The following is a 21,244-nucleotide window of genomic DNA, read 5'->3' as shown; positions in this document are numbered from 1 at the left end:
TCATTTTTGGACAAAAAGTTTCAGATATTTGCAATGTTACATAGATGGAAAAAAGCTGTCCTTGAAATAGTCTTGATATGTTTGTCAAAAGAGAGATCAGGGTCCAGAGTAACGCAAAGGTCCTTCAGTTTTATTTGAGACGACTGTACAATCATCAAGATTAATTGTCAGATTTAAAAGAAGATCTCTTTGTTTCTTGGGACCTAGAACTAGTATCTCTGTTTTGTCCGAGTTTAAAAGTAGAACATTTGCCGCCATCCACATCCTTATGTCTGAAACACAGTGTAATGCTCGTCTTCCTCCTCTTAATTCAGGAAATAATGATTCACATTAAAGTGAAATAATTGATGGAGGAATAGTAGGAAGGATCGGAGGACCAATGCGCAGCGCGGTAAGTGTCCATATTTTAATAAAGCAAAATGAACACTGAACAAAACAACAAAGTGAAACGAACGAAAATGAAACAGTCCCGTATGGTTAGACACAGACACAGGAAACAGGAACAGCCACCCACAACACACAATGACAAAACAGGCTACCTAAATATGGCTCCCAATCAGAGACAACGACTAACACCTGCCTCTGATTGAGAACCATATCAGGCCAAACACATAGAAACAGACAAACTTCAATCCGGAGGCGCCTGAGCCGCCCTTCAGTCCAGAGTCCTGCTGGAGGTCATTTTGCAGGGCGCTGGCAGTGCACCTCCTTGCACTAAGGCGGAGGTAGCGGTCCTGCTGCTGGGTTGTTGCCCTCCTACGGCCTCCTCCACGTCTCCTGATGTACTGGCCTGTCTCCTGGTAGCGCCTGCATGCTCTGGACACTACGCTGACAGACACAGCAAACCTTTTTGCCACAGCTCGCATTGATGTGCCATCATGGATGAACTGCACTACCTGAGCCACTTGTGGGGGTTGTAGACTCCGTCTCATGCTACCAATAGAGTGAGAGCACCGCCAGCATTCAAAAGTGACCAAAACATCATCCAGGAAGCATAGGAACTGAGAAGTGGTCTGTGGTCACCACCTGCAGAATCACTGCTGTTTTGGGGGGTGTCTTGCTAATTGCCTATAATTTCGACCTTTTGTCTATTCCATTTGCACAACAGCATGTGAAATTTATTGTCAATCAGTGTTGCTTCCTAAGTGGACAGTTTGATTTCACAGAAGTGTGATTGACTTGGAGTTACATTGTGTTGTTTAAGTGTTCCCTTTATTTTTTTGAGCAGTGTATATAGTGAAAACAATAGTGGTCCTAAAACGGAACCTTGAAGAACACTGAAATTGACAGTTGATTTGTCAGAGGATAAACCGTCCACAGAGACAAAGTTACATTTCTAAGATAGCTGCCGGGAAATAAATAAATAAAATAAATACAAATATGTAAATGTAAATAAATAAATAAAACTAGGCTGCATTACACTACAATGGATATTCCAACCTTGAGGCCTGGCCTGCTCTGCTCTGTGTGCTGCCTAACCACAGGCTGTTTAGTGCTACGGTGGCAGTTCAGGAGGAAAGTCAAAGGTTTATTCTGAAAATAACTTTGGATTAGGCCTTGCGCGTGGATAAGCTTAGAGCCTATGTTCTGTTCAGTTGGAGAAGGAGAGCGCGAAGATGAGATAGAGGACCGGAGGTCAACTTTGATCGCTTGCTACTACTATAATTGATTTTAATAAAAACAACATGTTTCTTTCCCAATGCTTTTACTATAAAGGAGCTCTTTCTACCTCTACTCTCGTCCACGGTGGGCTGCAAACTCACAATCTTCTGGCGCTGTGGATGTTGATTAAGGCAGCCCCCGGCACCTCTCTGACTCAGAGGGGTTGGGTTAAATGCAGGAGACATTTCAGTTGACGGCATTCAGTTGTACAACTGACTAGGTATCATCCTTTCCCTAAGATGGTGGGGAGGTCTGTCCATGATAAAGCACTGCTCTGCCTTCTTAATAAGGCAGGCCCTACAGGCCCTAATTTTGTTTTACGTGGACTACTGTCCAGACGTGTGGTCAAGTGCCACAAAGAGGGATTTAGGAAAATTACAATTGGCCCAGAACAGAGCAGCAAGGCTGGCCCTTAAATGTACACGGAGAGCTAACAATAATATTATATGCATGTAGAGGAGAGATTGACTTCATCACTAATTCTTTTTATGAGACGTATTGATATGCTGAATGCACTGAGCTGTCTGTCTAAACTACTGGTACACAGGTCAGACACCCATGCATACCCCAAAAGACATACCACAAGAGGTCTCTTCACAGTCCCCAAGTCCAGAACAGACTACATGGAACTCTATTCCACATCAGGTAACTGACACAAGCAGTAGAATCAGATAAAAAAACTGAGAAAAATACACCTTATAGAACAGCGGGGACTGTGAAGAGACACACATACACGATAACATACACACTATTCACTTACGTACACATGGATTTTGTGTTGTACATATGTGGTAGTAGAGTAGTGGCCTGAGGGTACACACTTAGTGTTGTGAAATCTGTTGTGTAATGTTTTTTTTTAAGTGCTTTCAGAATGTATTAAAACCCTTGACCTATTCCACATGTTGTTGTGTTACAGCCTGAATTGAACATGTATTACATAGATTTCTCTCACCCCCATCTGCACACAATTCTCCATAATGTCAAAGTGAAATCATGTTTTTACATATTTTTTTCAAATGTATTTCAAATGAAATACAGAAAAATCTAATTTACATAAGTATTCACACCCCTGAGTCAAAGCTTTGTAGAAGCACCTTTGGCAGCGATTACAGCTGTGAGTCTTTGTGGGTAAGTCTAAGAGCTGTGCACACCTGAATTGTACAATATTTACCCATTATTATTTTCAAAATTCTTCAAGTGCTGTCAAATTGGTTGTTTATCATTGCTAGACATCCATGTTCAGGTTTTGCCATATATTGTCAAGCAGACGTAAGTCAAAACTGTAACTCGGCCACTCAGGAACATTCACTGTCTTCTTGATAAGCAACTCCAGTGTAGATTTTGCCTCGTGTTTTAGGTTATTGTCCTGCTGAAAGAATAATTAATCTCCTAGTGTCTGGTGAAAAGCAGACTGGACCAGGTTTTCCTCTTGGAACCTGAATGCCTGAATGCTTGGCTCCATTCAGTATTTTTTTTATCCTGAAAAACTCCCCAGTCCTTAATGATTACAAGCATACTGTCAGGTTTTGGCCAGGACTGTTCAGGTTTTGGTCACTAGATGTCCCCATTGCACCTTTTTTGTACCTTTTGTTTTTCCTTGCTCTAATTATTGTTTGCACCTGTGTGTCGTTCCCTTGTTAGTATTTAAACCCTGTGTGTTCCTCAGTTCCTTGCTCAGTGTTTGTATGTTAGCACCCAGCCCCAGCCCAAGCCTTGTTCTGAACATATGATTCTCTTATTGGATTTTCCAGAGGTTCTCTGGTTTAGTTCTTGTGTATTTTTTTTGAGTAGTCTTTTGAGGTTTGTTTTTCCCTGCTGTTTTTACCACTTTGTGGAGTTTCTTTGTATTTTGGAGGATATCCATTTTGTGCTTCTTGACTTTATGTTTGGACATTGTGGATTTAGATTCTTTGCCTGAAGATTTTGTTCTTTAATTAAACCACCATCTCTAGTACTGCTGTGTCTGCCTCATCTTCTGGGTTCTGACGATTATTAGTGACTGTTTCTCGCACCGGGTCCTGACAGAAACATTGAGCCATTATAATGAACCCAGAGGCAGCCAGTACCCAGGATTTTTGTTCCATCCTGTCCCACCATGAGGGGACTGTCCAACGCCACGAAGCCGCTCTGGTTCAGCAAGAGGCCTTATTGGCTAGACATTCTCAACTTCTGTCAGAGATGCTGACTTCCATAAAGCAGATTTCTGATCGACTTTCCCCGGCAACCGCTTCTGCTCCAGTTCATCAGATTCAAGTGCCCCTGGCAGTTAACTCCCTGGCTGAACCTCGTCTGCCGCCTCCCCAACGGTTCTCAGGTGATCCGAGTGTTTGTAAGGGGTTTTTCACCCAATGTTCTCTCTCCTTTGAGCTACAACCATCGTCGTTTCCCACCGACCGGTCCAAGATAGCATATATCATCACCCTGCTGTCGGAAAAAGCCCTAGCCTGGGCTACTGCTGTGTGGGATGCCCAAAGTCCCTGCTGTGCCAGCTACTCTACCTTTGCTGAAGAATTCAAGCGAGTGTTTCAAGGTCCTACCAACGGCCCTGACTCAGCCAAACAGCTCCTGACTCTCCGCCAAGGTCGGCGCAGCGTGACGGACTATGCCATCCAGTTCCGCACTGTGGCAGCAGCAAGTGGCTGGAACGACGAGGCGCTCACAGTGTGTTTTTTGAAGGGTCTTTCTGACACCATCCAAGATGAACTGGCCACTCGGGAACCACCGGACAACCTCGATTCCCTTATCAAGTTGGCTTCGCGCATAGACCAGCGTCTGAGAGAGAGAGAACTCAACCGTAGACCTCTCACCCTAGCTCCTATCGGTTCCAGCTCCGAGTCTCAACCTTTATCCTCGCTGGCTCCACCAGAACCCATGCAGGTTGGACGCATCTCCCAGGTTGAGAGAGACCGCCGGATGAGGGAGCGATGCTGTCTATATTGCGGCAAACCGGGCCATTTCCGCTCCACGTGTCCCGGGCTCCAGGGAAACGCACTCTCCCGTGCAGGCCTGGGAGGACTGTAACGGGAAACATAACCTCCTCCCATCCATCCAACTCCCGCCTGCTCATTCCAGTTACCCTTTCCTGGGACGACCACGAGTTTCCTCTTCAAGCCTTGGTAGACTCTGGAGCCGCAGGTAACTTCATGGATGGGGTCTGGGCGAAGGAGAATGGCGCTCCTTCTGAACCTCTAAGTGACCCCATAAGGGTTACTACGTTGGATAGAAGCCCTTTGGGATCTGGACTTGTCACTCGTGCCACTACCCCCTTGCGACTTTCAGTTTCCCAACACCAGGAAGTGATGAACTTTCATCTGATCTCCTGTTCCGAGTTCCCTCTCGTCCTTGGTTACCCCTGGCTTCACAGCCATAACCCTCACATCGACTGGTCTGTGGGCACTATCAAGCAGTGGGGTCCTACGTGCCAAGCCACTTGTATCTTCCAGAGTTCCCCGAGTTCCCCTCCCGAGTCTCTAGAATCAATCGACCTGTCCCGAGTTCCCGAGTGTTACCATGACCTCAAACCGGTATTTAGCAAACAGAGGGCCACCAAACTACCACCCCATAGACCTTACGATTGCACCATCGACCTGTTTCCGGGGACCTGCCCTCCCAGGGGTCGGATCTTTTCCCTTTCTCCTCCCGAACGAGCTGCTATGGATACCTACATCAAGGACGCTCTTGCAGCAGGCCTCATGCGTCCATCTACCTCGCCGGCGGGAGCAGGGTTTTTCTTTGTGGCCAAGAAAGACGGTGGATTACGACCTTGCATCGACTACCGGGGACTCAATGCCATAACCGTCCGTAACCGCTACCCCTTATGGCCACAGCCTTTGAGCTGCTCCAGGAAGCAGTTGTCTTCACTAAGCTTGACCTGCGGAACGCATACCATCTTGTGCGGATCAAACCCGGGGACGAGTGGAAGACCGCTTTCAACACGCCTACTGGTCACTACGAATACTCGGTGATGCCCTTCGGCCTGACCAACGCCCCGGCTGTGTTCCAAGCGCTCATAAACGATGTGCTTAGGGATATGCTTAACATCTTCGTGTTTGTTTACTTGGATGACATCCTCATCTTTTCGATCTCCCTTCAAGAACACACTAAGCATGTCAGACAAGTGCGCAAACGCCTCCTAGACAGCCATTTGTACGTTAAGCCGGAAAAGTGTGAATTCCATTCCTCTCGAGTACAATTCCTGGGATTTATAGTGGAACCCGGTCGAGTCCAGATGGACCCCAAGAAGGTAGGGGCGGTAGCGGATTGGCCCACCCCCAAGTCCGTTAAGGAAGTTCAGCGTTTCCTGGGCTTCACCAACTTTTACCGCAAGTTCATCAAGAACTTCAGCTCGGTGGCAGCCCCTCTCTCAGCTGTAACCAAGGGTGGCAACACAAGGTTTCTGTGGGGAAGAGAAGCTGAGACGGCCTTCCAAGGACTCAAGCAGCGCATCCTCTCTGCTCCCATCCTGACACTACCAACGGCGGATGAACCTTTTGTGGTGGAGGTAGACGCATCAGAGGTTGGTGTTGGAGCTGTCCTGTCTCAGAGGGGTGAAGACAAGAAGCTTCATCCTTGCGCCTTCTTCTCTCACCGGCTTACCCCGGCCGAGAGGAATTACGATGTGGGGGATCGTGAACTCCTAGCGGTTAAGGTGGCATTGAAGGAATGGAGACACTGGCTCGAGAGGGCTTCTCAACCGTTTCAAGTGCTTACGGACCACAAAAATCTGGAGTATATCCAGCAGGCGAAGCGGTTGAACTCCAGACAAGCTCGATGGTCTCTTTTCTTCAGCCGATTTCAGTTTATCCTCACCTATAGACCCGGGTCGAAGAATCTCAAACCGGACGCCTTGTCACGAATCTACTCTCCTGCCATTCGAGAAGATTCTGACATGACTGTCCTTCCTGCCGCTAAGATCGTGGTTCCGATCTCGTGGCAAGTGGAGGATAAAGTGAAACAAGCTCAAGCCATCGAACCGAGCCCTGGAGGAGGTCCTGCCAATCGGTTGTTTGTTCCCAAGGCAGCAAGGTCCCAAGTCCTTCTGTGGGGGCACTCCTCTCGCCTCACCTGTCACCCGGGCGTAGGTCGCACCTTGGAGTTCATCCAGCGTAAGTTCTGGTGGCCCACCATAAAAGAAGACGTTGCCACTTTCGTCAAGGCCTGTTCCGTGTGCTGCCAGGGCAAATCTTCTCACCTCCACCCTCAAGGACTCCTTCACCCTTTATCTATTCCCCACCGACCCTGGTCCCATATCTCGTTGGACTTTATTACTGGCCTTCCTCCGTCCCATGGTAATACTACGATCCTAGTCATCATCGACAGGTTTTCTAAGGCGGCCAGGTTTGTTCCCTTGACCAAATTACCTTCTGCCAAGGAAACAGCTGAGTTGGTGATTAACCATGTGTTCCGAGTCTTTGGCATTCCGCAAGATATGGTTTCCGACATAGGTCCCCAGTTCGCCTCAAGGTTTTGGAAGGCCTTCTGCCAACTCATAGGGGCCACGGCCAGTTTATCTTCAGGGTACCATCCGAAGTCCAACGGCCAAACTGAGAGGATGAATCAGGAGCTGGAAACCACCCTCAGATGTATGGTTTCCAACAACCCGTCCACATGGTCATCCTTCATTGTTTGGGCCGAGTACGCGCACAACACCTTGTGCTCCTCCTCCACTGGTATATCCCCCCATGAGTGTCAGTTTGGCTATGCTCCTCTATTGTTCCCGGACCAGGAGGCAGAAGTCAGAGTGCCTTCAGCCTCGAGGTTCCTCAGACGCTGTCGGCTTACGTGGAAGAAGGCACGTCTTAATCTTCTGCGTTCCTCACAGCAGTACCAACGACAAGCCAACAGACGTTGCCGTCCCGGTCCTACCCTGTACCCCGGCCAGAGAGTATGGCTCTCAAAGAACTTACCTCTACGGGTGGAGTCTCGCAAGCTGTCCCAGAGATTCATCGGTCCCTTTAAGATTGCCAGGAGAGTCAATCCCGTTACTTTTCGCCTGCACTTACCCAGATCCCTTAAGATCAATCCAACATTTCACATTTCTTTATTAAAACCTGTTGTTTTTTCTCCCCTTATCCCGGCAGGCAGACCTCCCCCTCCGCCCCGTGTCATCGGTGGCCAGTCGGCTTATACCGTCCACCGGATACTGGATTCCCGCCGGGTGCAGCGGTCCTGGCAGTATCTGGTGGACTGGGAAGGCTACGGTCCCGAGGAGCGCTCCTGGGTTCCTGCCAAGGACATACTGGACCCTGACCTCATTCGTCAGTTCAGGACCCTCCACCCTGAGAAGGCTGGTAGGAACGTCAGGAGCCGTTCCTAGGAGGGGGATTCTGTCAGGTTTTGACCAGGACTGTTCAGGTTTTGGTCACTAGATGTCCCCATTGCACCTTTTTTGTACCTTTTTGTTTTTCCTTGCTCTAATTATTGTTTGCACCTGTGTGTCGTTCCCTTGTTAGTATTTAAACCCTGTGTGTTCCTTGCTCAGTGTTTGTATGTTAGCACCCAGCCCAAGCCTTGTTCTGAACATATGATTCTCTTATTGGATTTTCCAGAGGTTCTCTGGTTTAGTTCTTGTGTATTTTTTTTGAGTAGTCTTTTGAGGTTTGTTTTTCCCTGCTGTTTTTACCACTTTGTGGAGTTTCTTTGTATTTTGGAGGATATCCATTTTGTGCTTCTTGACTTTATGTTTGGACATTGGATTTAGATTCTTTGCCTGAAGATTTTGTTCTTTAATTAAACCACCATCTCTAGTACTGCTGTGTCTGCCTCATCTTCTGGGTTCTGACGATTATTAGTGACTGTTTCTCGCACCGGGTCCTGACACATACCTATAACATGATGCAGCCACCACTATGCTGGAACATATGGAGAGTGGAACTCAGTAATGTGTTGTATTTGATTTGCCCCAAACATAACACTTTGTATTCAGGACAAAAAATAAATTTCTTTGTCACATGATTTGCAGTATTACTTTAGTGCCTAGTTAGAATATTTGTATTCTGTACAGGCTTCCTTCTTTTCACTCTTAATTAGGTTAGTATTGTGGAGTAACTACAATGTTGTTGATCCATCCTCAGTTTTCCCCTATCACAGCCATTAAACTCTTAACTGTTTTAATGTCACAATTGTAGGTGTGGGGTACAGAGATATGAGGTAGTCATTCAAAAATCATGGTAAACACTATTATTGCACAGAGTGAGTCCATGTAACTTATGTGACTTGTTAAGCAATTTTTACTGAACTAGTTCTGAACTCCTTCAGGCTTCCCATAACAAAGGGGTTGAATACTTATCGTGTCACGCTCGTCTGAATGAATGGACCAAGGCGCAGTGTACTTAGAGTTCCACATGTTTAATAAATAATAATATTTAATAAATATGAAACTCACCAAAAACAATACAGAAGAAAATGAAACGTGACATTCTGGGCTGCTCACAGGCAGCTACACAAAAACAAGATCCCACAAACAACCGGTTGGAAAAGGCTGCCTAAAATATGATCCCCAATCAGAGACAACGATAGACAGCTGCCTCTGATTGGGAACCATACCAGGCCAACAAAGAAATAGAAAACGTAGATTGCCCACCCTAGTCACACCCTGACCTAACCAAATAGAGAATTAAAAGGATCTCTAAGGCCAGGGCGTGACATATTGATTCAAGATATGTCAGCTTTTCATTTTTAATGAATGTGTAAAAATTTCAACAGTGACAGAAAATCGAAATTTAATAAATTTCAAATTATGGCTGTAAACACAACCAAAATGTGGAAAAAGTAAAGGAGTGTGAATACATTCTGAAGGCACTGTAGCTGCCTTCATTTGGCTGGACCCCAGGAAGAGTAGCTGCTGCCTTGGCAGGAACTAATGAGGATCCATAATAAACCCCAGGAAGAGTAGCTGCTGCCTTGGCAGGAACTAATGGGCAACTAATGGCTGCTGCCTTGGCAGGAACTAATGGGGATCCATAATAAATACAAATAATGTTTTTTTTACACTACGAAGGACATAGGGGGACAAGTTAAATCTCCAAAATGATCAAGCATTGTTGTCCATGTCTCCATATAAACAAATAGACGATCTGTATTCTCTGAGGGAGCCTATATCCTGAGGTGTTAACAGCTGATACAGTGAGCTTAGTCTGAACATTATCCTGCTTTAAATAAACTTTAAATAAACATTAGTGAGGACAAACCTAACTGGACTGTTTGTCCCTCACAGTTTTACTCATTTTATTTTGTATGGAGCTAGGTGTTGGTGTTTTCACATCAAACTTGGACAGGGTCATATTATTTGTTTATTCATTGTATTATGTAGAGTAAAAACACAGAGCTAACCGTAACTCTGGTATGGAAATGATCTGAAACCACTGCATGACGTATTATCCCAATCCCTGTTGTGGAAAGTCTCCAATTAGCAATGTGTAGTCTCTATTTACCATGTTACAGCAACCTCTCATACAACGTGACTAAGTAAATCTGTCCTCATGCGGGTTTCTTTTCATGGCGACTCAATTTCAGGCTGGAGAATATTTTTTTTTTTAACATCAAGACACTCTGGGGCTGTTGAGTCCCACTGCATTCACTGCTCACTGTAGTAAATGATTAAAAACAGCAGGCTCCCACCAGCCTCATGAGATGGGGGGAACAAGCAGTACCTGAAACGCACAACCAAAAGTGTCTGAAACACTAAGGAGAAGTAGGCATCCTGGTGTCTTTAGACTGGTCACTAAGGAGCATCCTGGTGTCTTTAGACTGGTCACTAAGGAGCCTCCTGGTGTCTTTAGACTGGTCGCTAAGGAGCCTCCTGGTGTCTTTAGACTGGTCACTAAGGAGCATCCTGGTGTCTTTAGACTGGTCACTAAGGAGCCTCCTGGTGTCTTTAGACTGGTCACTAAGGAGCCTCCTGGTGTCTTTAGACTGGTCACTAAGGAGCATCCTGGTGTCTTTAGACTGGTCACTAAGGAGCCTCCTGTTGTCTTTAGACTGGTCACTAAGGAGCCTCCTGGTGTCTTTAGACTGGTCACTAAGGAGCATCCTGGTTCCTTTAGACTGGTCACTAAGGAGCCTCCTGGTGTCTTTAGACTGGTCACTAAGGAGCCTCCTGGTGTCTTTAGACTGGTCACTAAGGAGCATCCTGGTGTCTTTAGACTGGTCACTAAGGAGCATCCTGGTGTCTTTAGACTGGTCACTAAGGAGCCTCCTGGTGTCTTTAGACTGGTCACTAAGGAGCCTCCTGGTGTCTTTAGACTGGTCACTAAGGAGCATCCTGGTTCCTTTAGACTGGTCACTAAGGAGCCTCCTGGTGTCTTTAGACTGGTCATTAAGGAGCATCCTGGTGTCTTTAGACTGGTCACTAAGGAGCATCCTGGTGTCTTTAGACTGGTCACTAAGGAGCCTCCTGGTGTCTTTAGACTGGTCACTAAGGAGCCTCCTGGTGTCTTTAGACTGGTCACTAAGGAGCATCCTGGTGTCTTTAGACTGGTCACTAAGGAGCATCCTGGTTCCTTTAGACTGGTCACTAAGGAGCATCCTGGTGTCTTTAGACTGGTCACTAAGGAGCATCCTGGTCTTTAGACTGGTCACTAAGGAAACAGAACCACAATACAGAGCCACAACACAGAGCCACAACACAGAGCCACAATACAGAGCCACAACACAGAGCCACAACACAGAGCCACAATACAGAGCCACAACACAGAGCCACAACACAGAGCCACAATACAGAGCCACAACACAGAGCCACAACACAGAGCCACAACACAGAGCCACAACACAGAGCCACAAGCATTAGTTCCAGTATGAGCTACATTGGGCACAGATGACAGTTCAATGTCTAATTTGGATGTACATTTGGTTGAGTTATCAACTCATGTGACCTCAACGTGAAATCGACACAACATTTCACCATGTCATTCGATTTAGATTAAAAGTTGGGTGACATTTTTGGGCGGGGAAATGCTTTAATGGTGATTACTTTTTGCAAATCCAATCACTTTTCCAGGTTGATTCAACATCACAGATTTTTTTTGTGGTTGAAATGACGTGGCAACAAAGTTGATTCAACCAGTTTTTTTTTTTTGCCCAGAGGGTCCTCACACATCACTGCTTTCAATAAGACTGTGAAAAGCATTGTGTCACACATTTGGTTATTCACGTTAGGCCAGTAAATGGAAGGCTACGAGGCACCCACAGATATATTTTATTTTGTTCTTGCATTTCATATCGACTTGGTACGATCAGTACAGCCAAACTATGACATTTACATTTAAGTCATTTAGCAGACGCTCTTATCCAGAGCGACTTACAAATTGGAAAGTTCATGCATATTCATCCTGGTCCCCCCGTGGGAATTGAACCCTGGTCCCCCCGTGGGAAATGAATCCACAACCCTGGCGTTGCAAGCGCCATGCTCTACCAACTGAGCCACACGGGACCACTATGACTAACAACGCAGAACTGGTTCAGAATTATTCTCAAATGACACAATCAATTTCTACCCAGCATAGTGGATTGAACAGTGCTGTAACAATACCAGGGCTGAATAACTGGATAGCCTATTTCAGCAATGCATGATCAAATAAAATACTGTTTGTTGAACCCTTGAGTGGGTGGGTGTCCAATTCTGTAATTATTCAAAGTTCAGAGGGTGTTCAAGCATTTTCTTGGATGTCATTCATTTCACAATGAACCATAGACTATACTCTGACCCTGACAGCAGTTCCTAAGCTTTCACCCAGAATACATGAACAGAATCCTAATTGCTCCCTTTGTAAACCACCCACCTAAAATGCCCCTCACCTGAAACACAATGAAAATGCACATTATTTCAACTTTTGTTCAGTAACCCCATTTTCAGATATCCTCTGATTTCCAGAATGAAACGTTTTAGTATGAGATGTTTAAAATAGACCGACATATTTATTCTATTGTCCTTAAGTAATATACAGTCTGTGTTGAAATGTGTGATTGTTCTCTAAATAAAGCTCTGTCTCTCAACAGTCAAAGACCTACATGTGCAGCAGCCAGGGTAAAGTACTGTGTTTGACCATAGACTTTGGATCTGGCTTCACTTGTTCTGAGAGCTCCTCGAAGGTGAGTCATTGTTCATTCACTATTCTAAATGAAAGTTCAACAGGCTGTACAATAGGGGGATATTGTCCATGCTAGACGGGTTAATTCCTTCTGTTTACCGATTGGTCAAAAATAATGAACCCTAACTATATTCCTCAATGTTATCCCCTGTAGAATATATTATGGAGATACAAATTCTCTCAACTGAAAGGATCCTCTGATGATGGGAAGACAAGGGTGAAACTCCTCTTCAAGAATGCTGAAAACAAACAGATAGAGATGAAGGTGACACATGACATCAACTCAACTTCCATTGCAGTGGCCTCTCTGAAGAGAGTGTTGATAGATGGCAGAATGTTAGAAAACTGTGGTCACATATTACAATAGTAGTGATAGATGGCAACATGTTAGAATACTGTGGTCACATATTACAATAGTAGTGATAGATGGCAACATGTTAGAATACTGTGGTCACATATTACGATAGTAGTGATAGACGGCAGAATGTTAGAATACTGTGGTCACATATTACAATAGTAGTGATAGATGGCAACATGTTAGAATACTGTGGTCACATATTACGATAGTAGTGATAGACGGCAGAATGTTAGAATACTGTGGTCACATATTACAATAGTAGTGATAGATGGCAACATGTTAGAATACTGTGGTCACATATTACGATAGTAGTGATAGATGGCAGAATGTTAGAATACTCTGGTCACATATTAAAATGGAACTGACAGCGTTTTAACTACTTTGCAGCGTTTTAATGACTTTGCAGATATGAAACAAACTGTCCAGTTCATGCTACAAAAACAATTTTATAAGAGGTTTTAAAAATAGGTTCTATTTGACTCAATTCTATGACGTATGGTAAGGCATCAGGGCTGCAGGTAGCCTAGTAGTTAGAGTGTTGGGCCAGTAACCGAAAGGTGGCTAGATCGAATCCCTGAGATGACAAGGTAAAAATCTGTTATTCTGCCCCTGAACAATGCAGTTAACCCACTGTTCCTAGGCCATCGTAGGGCCGCGGCCTTGACCAGAGACCCTCTGCATGTCACGTTCCTGACCTATTTATGTTAGTTGTTATGTGTGTTAGTTGGTCAGGACGTGAGGTTGGGTGGGCATTCTATGTTTTCTGTTTCTGTGTTGGTTTTGGGTTACCTGGTATGGCTCTTAATTAGAGGCAGGTGTTTGGCGTTCCTCTAATTAAGAGTCATATTTAGGTAGGCGTTGTCACAGTGTTCGTTGTGGGTGATTGTCTCCTGTGATGTCTTTCGTGTTGTCGATGTATATTCACTTACGGGACTGTTTGGCTGTTCGTTTCATTTCGATGTCGTCTGTTTCCTGTTCGTGAGTTTACGTTTCAGTTATGTAAGTTTATGTTCAGGTTTCGTTCTACGTCGTTTTCTTGTTTTTGTAAAGTTTGGTAATGTGTTTGTTTTCGTGTTGCCATCATTATTCAGTTTTGTCGTTTATAAATAAAAAGATGGCTTATTTCCCACAAGCTGCGTTTTGGTCTGAAGATCCTTCTCTCCTCACCTCGTCCGAGGATGAGGAGAGCGACAGCCGTAACAGAATCACCCACCACGCTAAGACCAAGCGGCAAGGGAAAACTAAACGGAGTAAGGGACAGGAGAGAAAGGAGCAATGGACATGGGATGATGTATTGGACGGAAAGGGTTGCTACACTTGGGAGGAGATCCTGGCTGGTAGGGATCGCCTCCCATGGGAACAGGTGGAGGCACTGAGGAGAGCAGAGGCTACCGGGGAGAGGAACCGGAGCTATGAGGGAACGCGTCTGGCACGGAAGCCAAAAAAGCCCGTAAGTAATTCCCAAAAATTTCTTGGGGGGGGGGCTAAGAGGTAGTGGGCCAAGGGCAGGTAGGAGACCTGCGCCCACTTCCCAGGCTTACCGTGGAGAGCGGGAGTACGGGCAGGCGCCGTGTTACGCAGTAGAGCGCACGGTGTCTCCTGTACGAGTGCATAGCCCAGTGCGGGTTATTCCACCTCCCCGCACTGGTAGGGCTAGATTGAGTATTGAGCCAGGTGTCATGAGGCCGGCTCAACGCGTCTGGTCTCCAGTGCGTCTCCTCGGGCCGTCATACATGGCACCTGCCTTACGCATGGTTTCCCCGGTTCGCCTACATAGGCCGGTGCGGGTTATTCCACCTCCCCGCACTGGTCGGGCAACCGGGAGCATTCAACCAGGTAAGGTTGGGCAGGCTCAATTCTCAAGAGAGCCAGTACGCCTCCACGGTCCGGTATTTCCGGCACCACCTCCCCGCCCCAGCCTAGTACCTACAGTGTCTACACTACGCACTAGGCTACCAGTGCGTATCCTGAGCCCTGTTCCTCCTCCACGCACTCTCCCTGTAGTGCGTGTATCTAGCCCGGTGCCTCCAGTTCCGGCCCCACGCACTAAGCTACCAGTGCGTCTCCAGAGCCCTGTACAAACTGTATCTTCTCCCCCTACTAATCCTGATGTGCTTGTCCTCAGCCCGGCGTCACCAGTGCCGGTACCACGCATCAGTTATAGAGTGGGCTTTGAGAATACAGTGTGCCCTGTCCCTGCTCCCCGCACTAGTAGGAAGGTGCTTATCATTAGCACGGTGCCTCCAGTTCCGGCACCACGCACCAGGTCTACAGTGCACCGTATCCGGCCAGAGCCATCCGTCTCCCCAGCGCCATCTGAGCCATCCGTCTCCCCAGCGCCATCTGAGCCATCCGTCTCCCCAGCGCCATCTGAGCCATCCGTCTCCCCAGCGCCGTCTGAGCCATCCGTCTGCCAGGAGCCTGCAAAGCCGCCCGTCTGCCATGAGCCTGCAAAGCCGCCCGTCTGCCATGAGCCTACAGAGCCATCCGCCAGACAGGAGCCGCTAGAGCCGTCAGCCAGACAGGAGCCGCTAGAGCCGTCAGCCAGACAGGATCTGCCAGAGCCGCCAACCAGACAGGATCTGCCAGAGCCGCCAACCAGACAGGATCTGCCAGAGCCGCCAACCAGACAGGATCTGCCAGAGCCGCCAACCAGACAGGATCTGCCAGAGCCGCCAGCGAGCCATGAGCAGCCAGAGCCGTCAGAGAGCCATGAGCAGCCAGAGCCGTCAGAGAGCCATGAGCAGCTAGAGCCGTCAGAGAGCCATGAGCAGCTAGAGCCGTCAGAGAGCCATGAGCAGCCAGAGCCGTCAGAGCGCCATGAGCGTCGAGAGCCGTCAGAGCGCCATGAGCGTCGAGAGCCGTCAGCCTGCCATGAGCGTCGAGAGCCGTCAGCCTGCCATGAGCGTCGAGAGCCGTCAGCCTGCCATGAGCGTCGAGAGCCGTCAGCCTGTCATGAGCGTCGAGAGCCGTCAGCCTGCCATGAGCGTCGAGAGCCGTCAGCCTGCCATGAGCGTCGAGAGCCGTCAGCCTGCCATGAGCGTCGAGAGCCGTCAGCCTGCCATGAGCGTCCAGATTCGTCAGTCAGCCATGAGCTGCCCTTCAGCCTTAAACGGCTAGATACCCAGAACTGCCCATCAGTCCAGAGCTGTCTCTCTGTCCGGAGCTGCCTCTCAGTCCGGAGTTGCCCCTCTATCATTATCTCCCTCTCTATCTTGATCTACCTCTATATTCTTATCTATCCCTCTGTCTTGATTTATCTCTCTGTCCCGGTGCGTTCCTTATTAGTGATGTTATTAAGAGGATTTTGTGGGAGTAAAAAGAGGGTGGACATTCTTGGAGGGAGGAAGCTAGGATGGATTATGGTGGGGTGGGGACCTCGCCCGGAGCCTGAGCCACCACCGTGGTTAGATGCCCACCCAGACCCTCCCCTAGACTTTGTGCTGGTGCGTCCGGAGTTCGCACCTTGTGGGGGGGGTAATGTCACGTTCCTGACCTATTTATGTTAGTTGTTATGTGTGTTAGTTGGTCAGGACGTGAGGTTGGGTGGGCATTCTATGTTTTCTGTTTCTGTGTTGGTTTTGGGTTACCTGGTATGGCTCTTAATTAGAGGCAGGTGTTTGGCGTTCCTCTAATTAAGAGTCATATTTAGGTAGGCGTTGTCACAGTGTTCGTTGTGGGTGATTGTCTCCTGTGATGTCTTTCGTGTTGTCGATGTATATTCACTTACGGGACTGTTTGGCTGTTCGTTTCATTTCGATGTCGTCTGTTTCCTGTTCGTGAGTTTACGTTTCAGTTATGTAAGTTTATGTTCAGGTTTCGTTCTACGTCGTTTTCTTGTTTTTGTAAAGTTTGGTAAAGTGTTTGTTTTCGTGTTGCCATCATTATTCAGTTTTGTCGTTTATAAATAAAAAGATGGCTTATTTCCCACAAGCTGCGTTTTGGTCTGAAGATCCTTCTCTCCTCACCTCGTCCGAGGATGAGGAGAGCGACAGCCGTAACACTGCACACATCAACAATAGTCACCCACGAAGCATCGTTACCCATCGCTCCACAAAAGCCGCGGCCCTTGCAGAGCAAGGGGAACCACTACTTCTAGGTTTCAGAGCAAGTAACGTAACTGATTGAAACGCTATTAGCGCGTACCCGCTAACTAACTAGCTAGCCATTTCACATCCGTTACACTAGCAAGAGCAATGATCACAAGTCAGTCAGAACGTGGCTAATAGGCTAGCGTATCTATTTATGTAGCAAGCTAAAAACACAGAGCCTAACATTAGCTAGTTAGCTAGCTGCTAGGAGGATGTCATGTAATGTCATTGGTGGAGTGGTTGAGTGACTGACTTTTTTCACCTCATTTCGTTTTTCGGTGGCTACAGCTAGAGATGCCGGTGTCCTTTGGTTAGCTAGCAAGACATATGAATTGCTTTTCTAGCTAGCTAGCTATGCTGAACTTGAACAACTGTTATCCAGCTGGCATATCTCTTGTGTTCGTAAATTCACTCTGGTTTTGTTCTCCGGTTTCAGAGTGTGCCAGAGAGCAGTTGATGAATTTACGAACGCGCAACACCCGCTCAATATGACCGGTGTCAGTAAACACCGTCGGTAAAAACAGTAATTAAATTGTTTCCAACAGCACAGTTAGTCACTAACATTCTAGATAACATGTAAACAGCCTAGGGTGATTTAAAATGGTCAGAGTCAGGTGTTCTCTCATTTGTGTCTGGAAGTAGTTATCAAGCTAGCCAACTTCAGCCAGTTATCTTGGTTTGCTTGACTGCCATTGTGAGGAACCCTCATATCAACCCTACTCCTCGGCCAGAGTGTCCAGTGTCAATAGTGCAGTGTGCGCTGGGAATTTACGAACAAACCATTAGGTTGTCAAAACGTGGGTTGGGACAAGCATGCATTTGCAGGCAAGCTGCAGAAGGACAAGCAGGCTACTATTCCCCATCGTTTATCAGTGCAATTGTAACGGGCCAACTAGCTGAAAAAGTTTGAGAGGGTTTATCTGATGTTCCCTCGTTAGATTTTAGCTCACCTCACTCTGGCTAGCATTAGTTGTTGATCATGTTGTTGTTGATGTGCACAACTGATGGAGAGAGAACCTACCTGTTCATGGTTGTTTAATCAATAGGGCTATAAGAGGACTCCCGTGAGATTTACATATTTGCAGAAATCCATTCGGGGTCTATTTTGTGGCTTTATAACGAATGTGTTATAAAGATTTAAAGTTGCGTTGTTACAACTGCCTGTAAACACACAGTCCAGTCATAAGTGAATGATGGCAGGCCCGTGTGGCAAATGGCATATTTGCATAAAGGCCTACTGTAGCTCTGATTGGCTATGGTGCCACTGTCTGCGTAGACTCCGGTCCTGGAGATGTTTTGATTAGGTTGTATGTACTGCACTGTCTATTAATTATCCAAAAAACGCAAGGCCGCTTTCCCACTCTACATATATTGCTATAGAATTTTCACAAATGCCTTTCTCTACTATACATCATTCCCAAACATTCTATGAATTTCTGAAAACTGAATAATGACCATGTGTAACGGCTTTCGTCGGTGGCAGGAGGAGAGGACCAAAGCGCAGAGTGATTAGTGTTCATCTTAATTTAATGAAACTCAAAAACTGAACACTACAAATTACAACAACAAAAAAAACTAATTGTGAAAAACCGAAACAGTTCTGTCTGGTGCAGACACACAAAGACTGAAGACAACCACCCACAAAACCCAACACAAAACAGGCTACCTAAATATGAGACTGCCCACCCCAACTCACGCCCTGAACATACTAAATAAAGACAAAACATAGGAAATAAGGTCAGAATGTGACATCATGTCTAAATGCTTGCTGGTCAGAAAATGAAAACAAAGAAAATATTATTACTTATATTCTTTCTGAGTATATGAGCAGACTTGAATCAGATTTCACGTTGATAAAATGCTGCCAGTTCCACTTTTAAAATGGTATTGAGTGGTGGGAGAAGAATGTTTTGAATACTGTAGTTATATTCAAATTGGCTTTTGCAACCTCATCAATATATGGAACTAAAATATTTCTGGTAAATTCCACGTGGGGAACAAGTAAAGGTTATTGTTGTTGTTGTTGTAATAGTTATTAAGACGAGTGGCTAGTTGTTACAAAAGTAATTGTGACATTTTAATGTATGCAAACATTATGGAAATATTATGCAAATGAGTAAGAATATTTCTCACAATTTTGTATTCAGGGTTTTTCTTTCCATTGCAGGAGCTGGAGTTTGCCAATCTGACCGCAGTCCTCCATTGTATTTCTTCTTTTATGGCTGCCAAAGTGGCCTCTGTGGACCCTGTCTTTGTCAAGTGTCAAAGCATCTCTGGAAAGTACATGAGTTAGACACTTCCTGGTGTTGTCGTGTACATTTTAGTCACATAAGCTAATCGACTATTTTATGCACATTCAAATGATATGTATATCTTGTTCCTGTTATTTTTGTAAGGCTCTTATTAAATAAGAAAAATAATATATATAAAAAAAACATATCTGACTGGAAGTAAAGGATATTTATATTTGCATTAATTGGTTGGTATTGACATCTGAGTATGAATATGCTAAAGATTGTTTCATTTTGTCCATGTAGAAAAACATCTTGTCACAGAAATGGTTTCTATGTTTGTTCATGTGTATAGACACGGCACAGTTTTCAATTCATGCGTAGATGCAAGTTAACTTAAAAGCAGAACCGATCAAACAGAACTGTTGTACTGTACTAATCAACACACATGCAAACATTTGGGAATGTGTATTCTGCTGGGCTATACGATCTCTGGTTATTCACTTATTCCATAACTTCAGCGTGACTACAGATGTCGTGGCTGCAGCATGACTTTGGGGAAAAGAGTGTCTGAAGAGTGTGTGTTGAGGCCCGCAAATGCAAGGCCTTGGGGCAGGCTTTCATAACCCCAGAGGGTATTTTAGTTTTGTATTTCAGTGTATACAGTCACTGCTAGTCACTGATATGCGCAGTGACACCAAACGGTGTCAAGACAAACACTGGGGAAGAAGATGTAGACGTATTGTAGCAGTGGTATCTCAGTGTATCTGTCAGGTGATTTAAAAAAATGTTCCGTTCTAAAGTTAAATCAACATTTCTTTTACGTTTTGTAGTCCTTTACTTTGTATGTAGCCATGCACTGACAGTCATTACAAAGCTTATAAATATATACATGTTTATATTTATATTCCCTCAGTCTCTTGTTTTATTTTCTATTCCAAAATAAATCCAGAATCAGTCCTCCTTATTGTCAAATGTTCTTTTATTGTATTCCAGATGTGTTCACAGCTATGCTGAAATAAACGCAGACTAACAAGTCAATATTGTTGATTTTCTGGGGAACATAAGACACGAAGAGTCTTGAAGAGGGTAACAAGGACATTGAGACAATTGACATAAAAACAACCTCTTCAATTATACAGCACTAATATTTTGCAACTTACTTTCATGTCCCATTCTTAGACCCCAAAATGTGTTTATTGGGCTTTCCTTGCCATTTTGGTTTTCCTAATTGGAGGATTGGAGGTATTCTACCCCCTGCCTGTAGCTTGGCTTTGATGCCTGAAGTGACCATAGCCTTCCAATTAACAGAAGTCTCTGCCTGCTTGGTAATGTTATGCAGTTTCATCAGCCGTTTGTCAAGTATGGAGCTTAAATACCTTGCTCAATCTACCAGGAAGCATGCCACCCACTCTTGACGACAGGCAACAGTAAGCTCTGAATGCTAACTGAAACATTCTGATTAGGGGCTTCTGAGGGCGGCTCCAGGAGCACTTATCCCATGAAATCCTGAAGCCTGTTTTAGAGAATTGGAAAACAGGTTACTGTAGTGTTGAATTAAGCCAATTATAAATGACAGTGTGAGAGGACAGAAAGCACAGGGACAGCAGCAGCAGTATGAAAACATTTGAAAATAATTACTGTCCGAAAGATACGCATCACTTAGACACGTGGTTAACCACTAAAGTGTAATGAAAACTGCCTGACCGGGAGTCCAACCTTGCAACGAGATAAATTACTATCAAATCGGCACGACTACTGGGAATTAACAGTGTCATTCACTACGATGTAAACAATACCTATAGGCCTTCCATT

At 45.6% G+C, this 21,244-nt stretch overlaps 1 protein-coding gene across 2 annotated transcripts in view; it reads left to right on the top strand.

The window, feature by feature from the left end:
* LOC129811391 (gamma-2-syntrophin-like) overlaps positions 1-20,470 on the top strand; it is a 95,933-nt gene extending 75,463 nt beyond the window's left edge. For both annotated transcript variants that reach the window (XM_055862659.1, XM_055862660.1), the window contains 3 exons: positions 12,658-12,750; positions 12,904-13,014; positions 19,366-20,470. In XM_055862659.1, coding sequence (XP_055718634.1) covers positions 12,658-12,750; positions 12,904-13,014; positions 19,366-19,491 — 330 coding nt within the window. In that variant the 3' untranslated portion in view covers positions 19,492-20,470. The remainder of the gene's footprint in view (positions 1-12,657; positions 12,751-12,903; positions 13,015-19,365) is intronic.
* The last annotated feature ends 774 nt before the right edge of the window (positions 20,471-21,244 follow it).

Source organism: Salvelinus fontinalis, chromosome 15, assembly GCF_029448725.1.
Source record: "Salvelinus fontinalis isolate EN_2023a chromosome 15, ASM2944872v1, whole genome shotgun sequence".
NCBI classification, from domain to species: domain Eukaryota; kingdom Metazoa; phylum Chordata; class Actinopteri; order Salmoniformes; family Salmonidae; genus Salvelinus; species Salvelinus fontinalis.
Note: the sequence above shows the minus strand (reverse complement) of the source record. Positions and strands in the feature narration are given on the sequence as shown.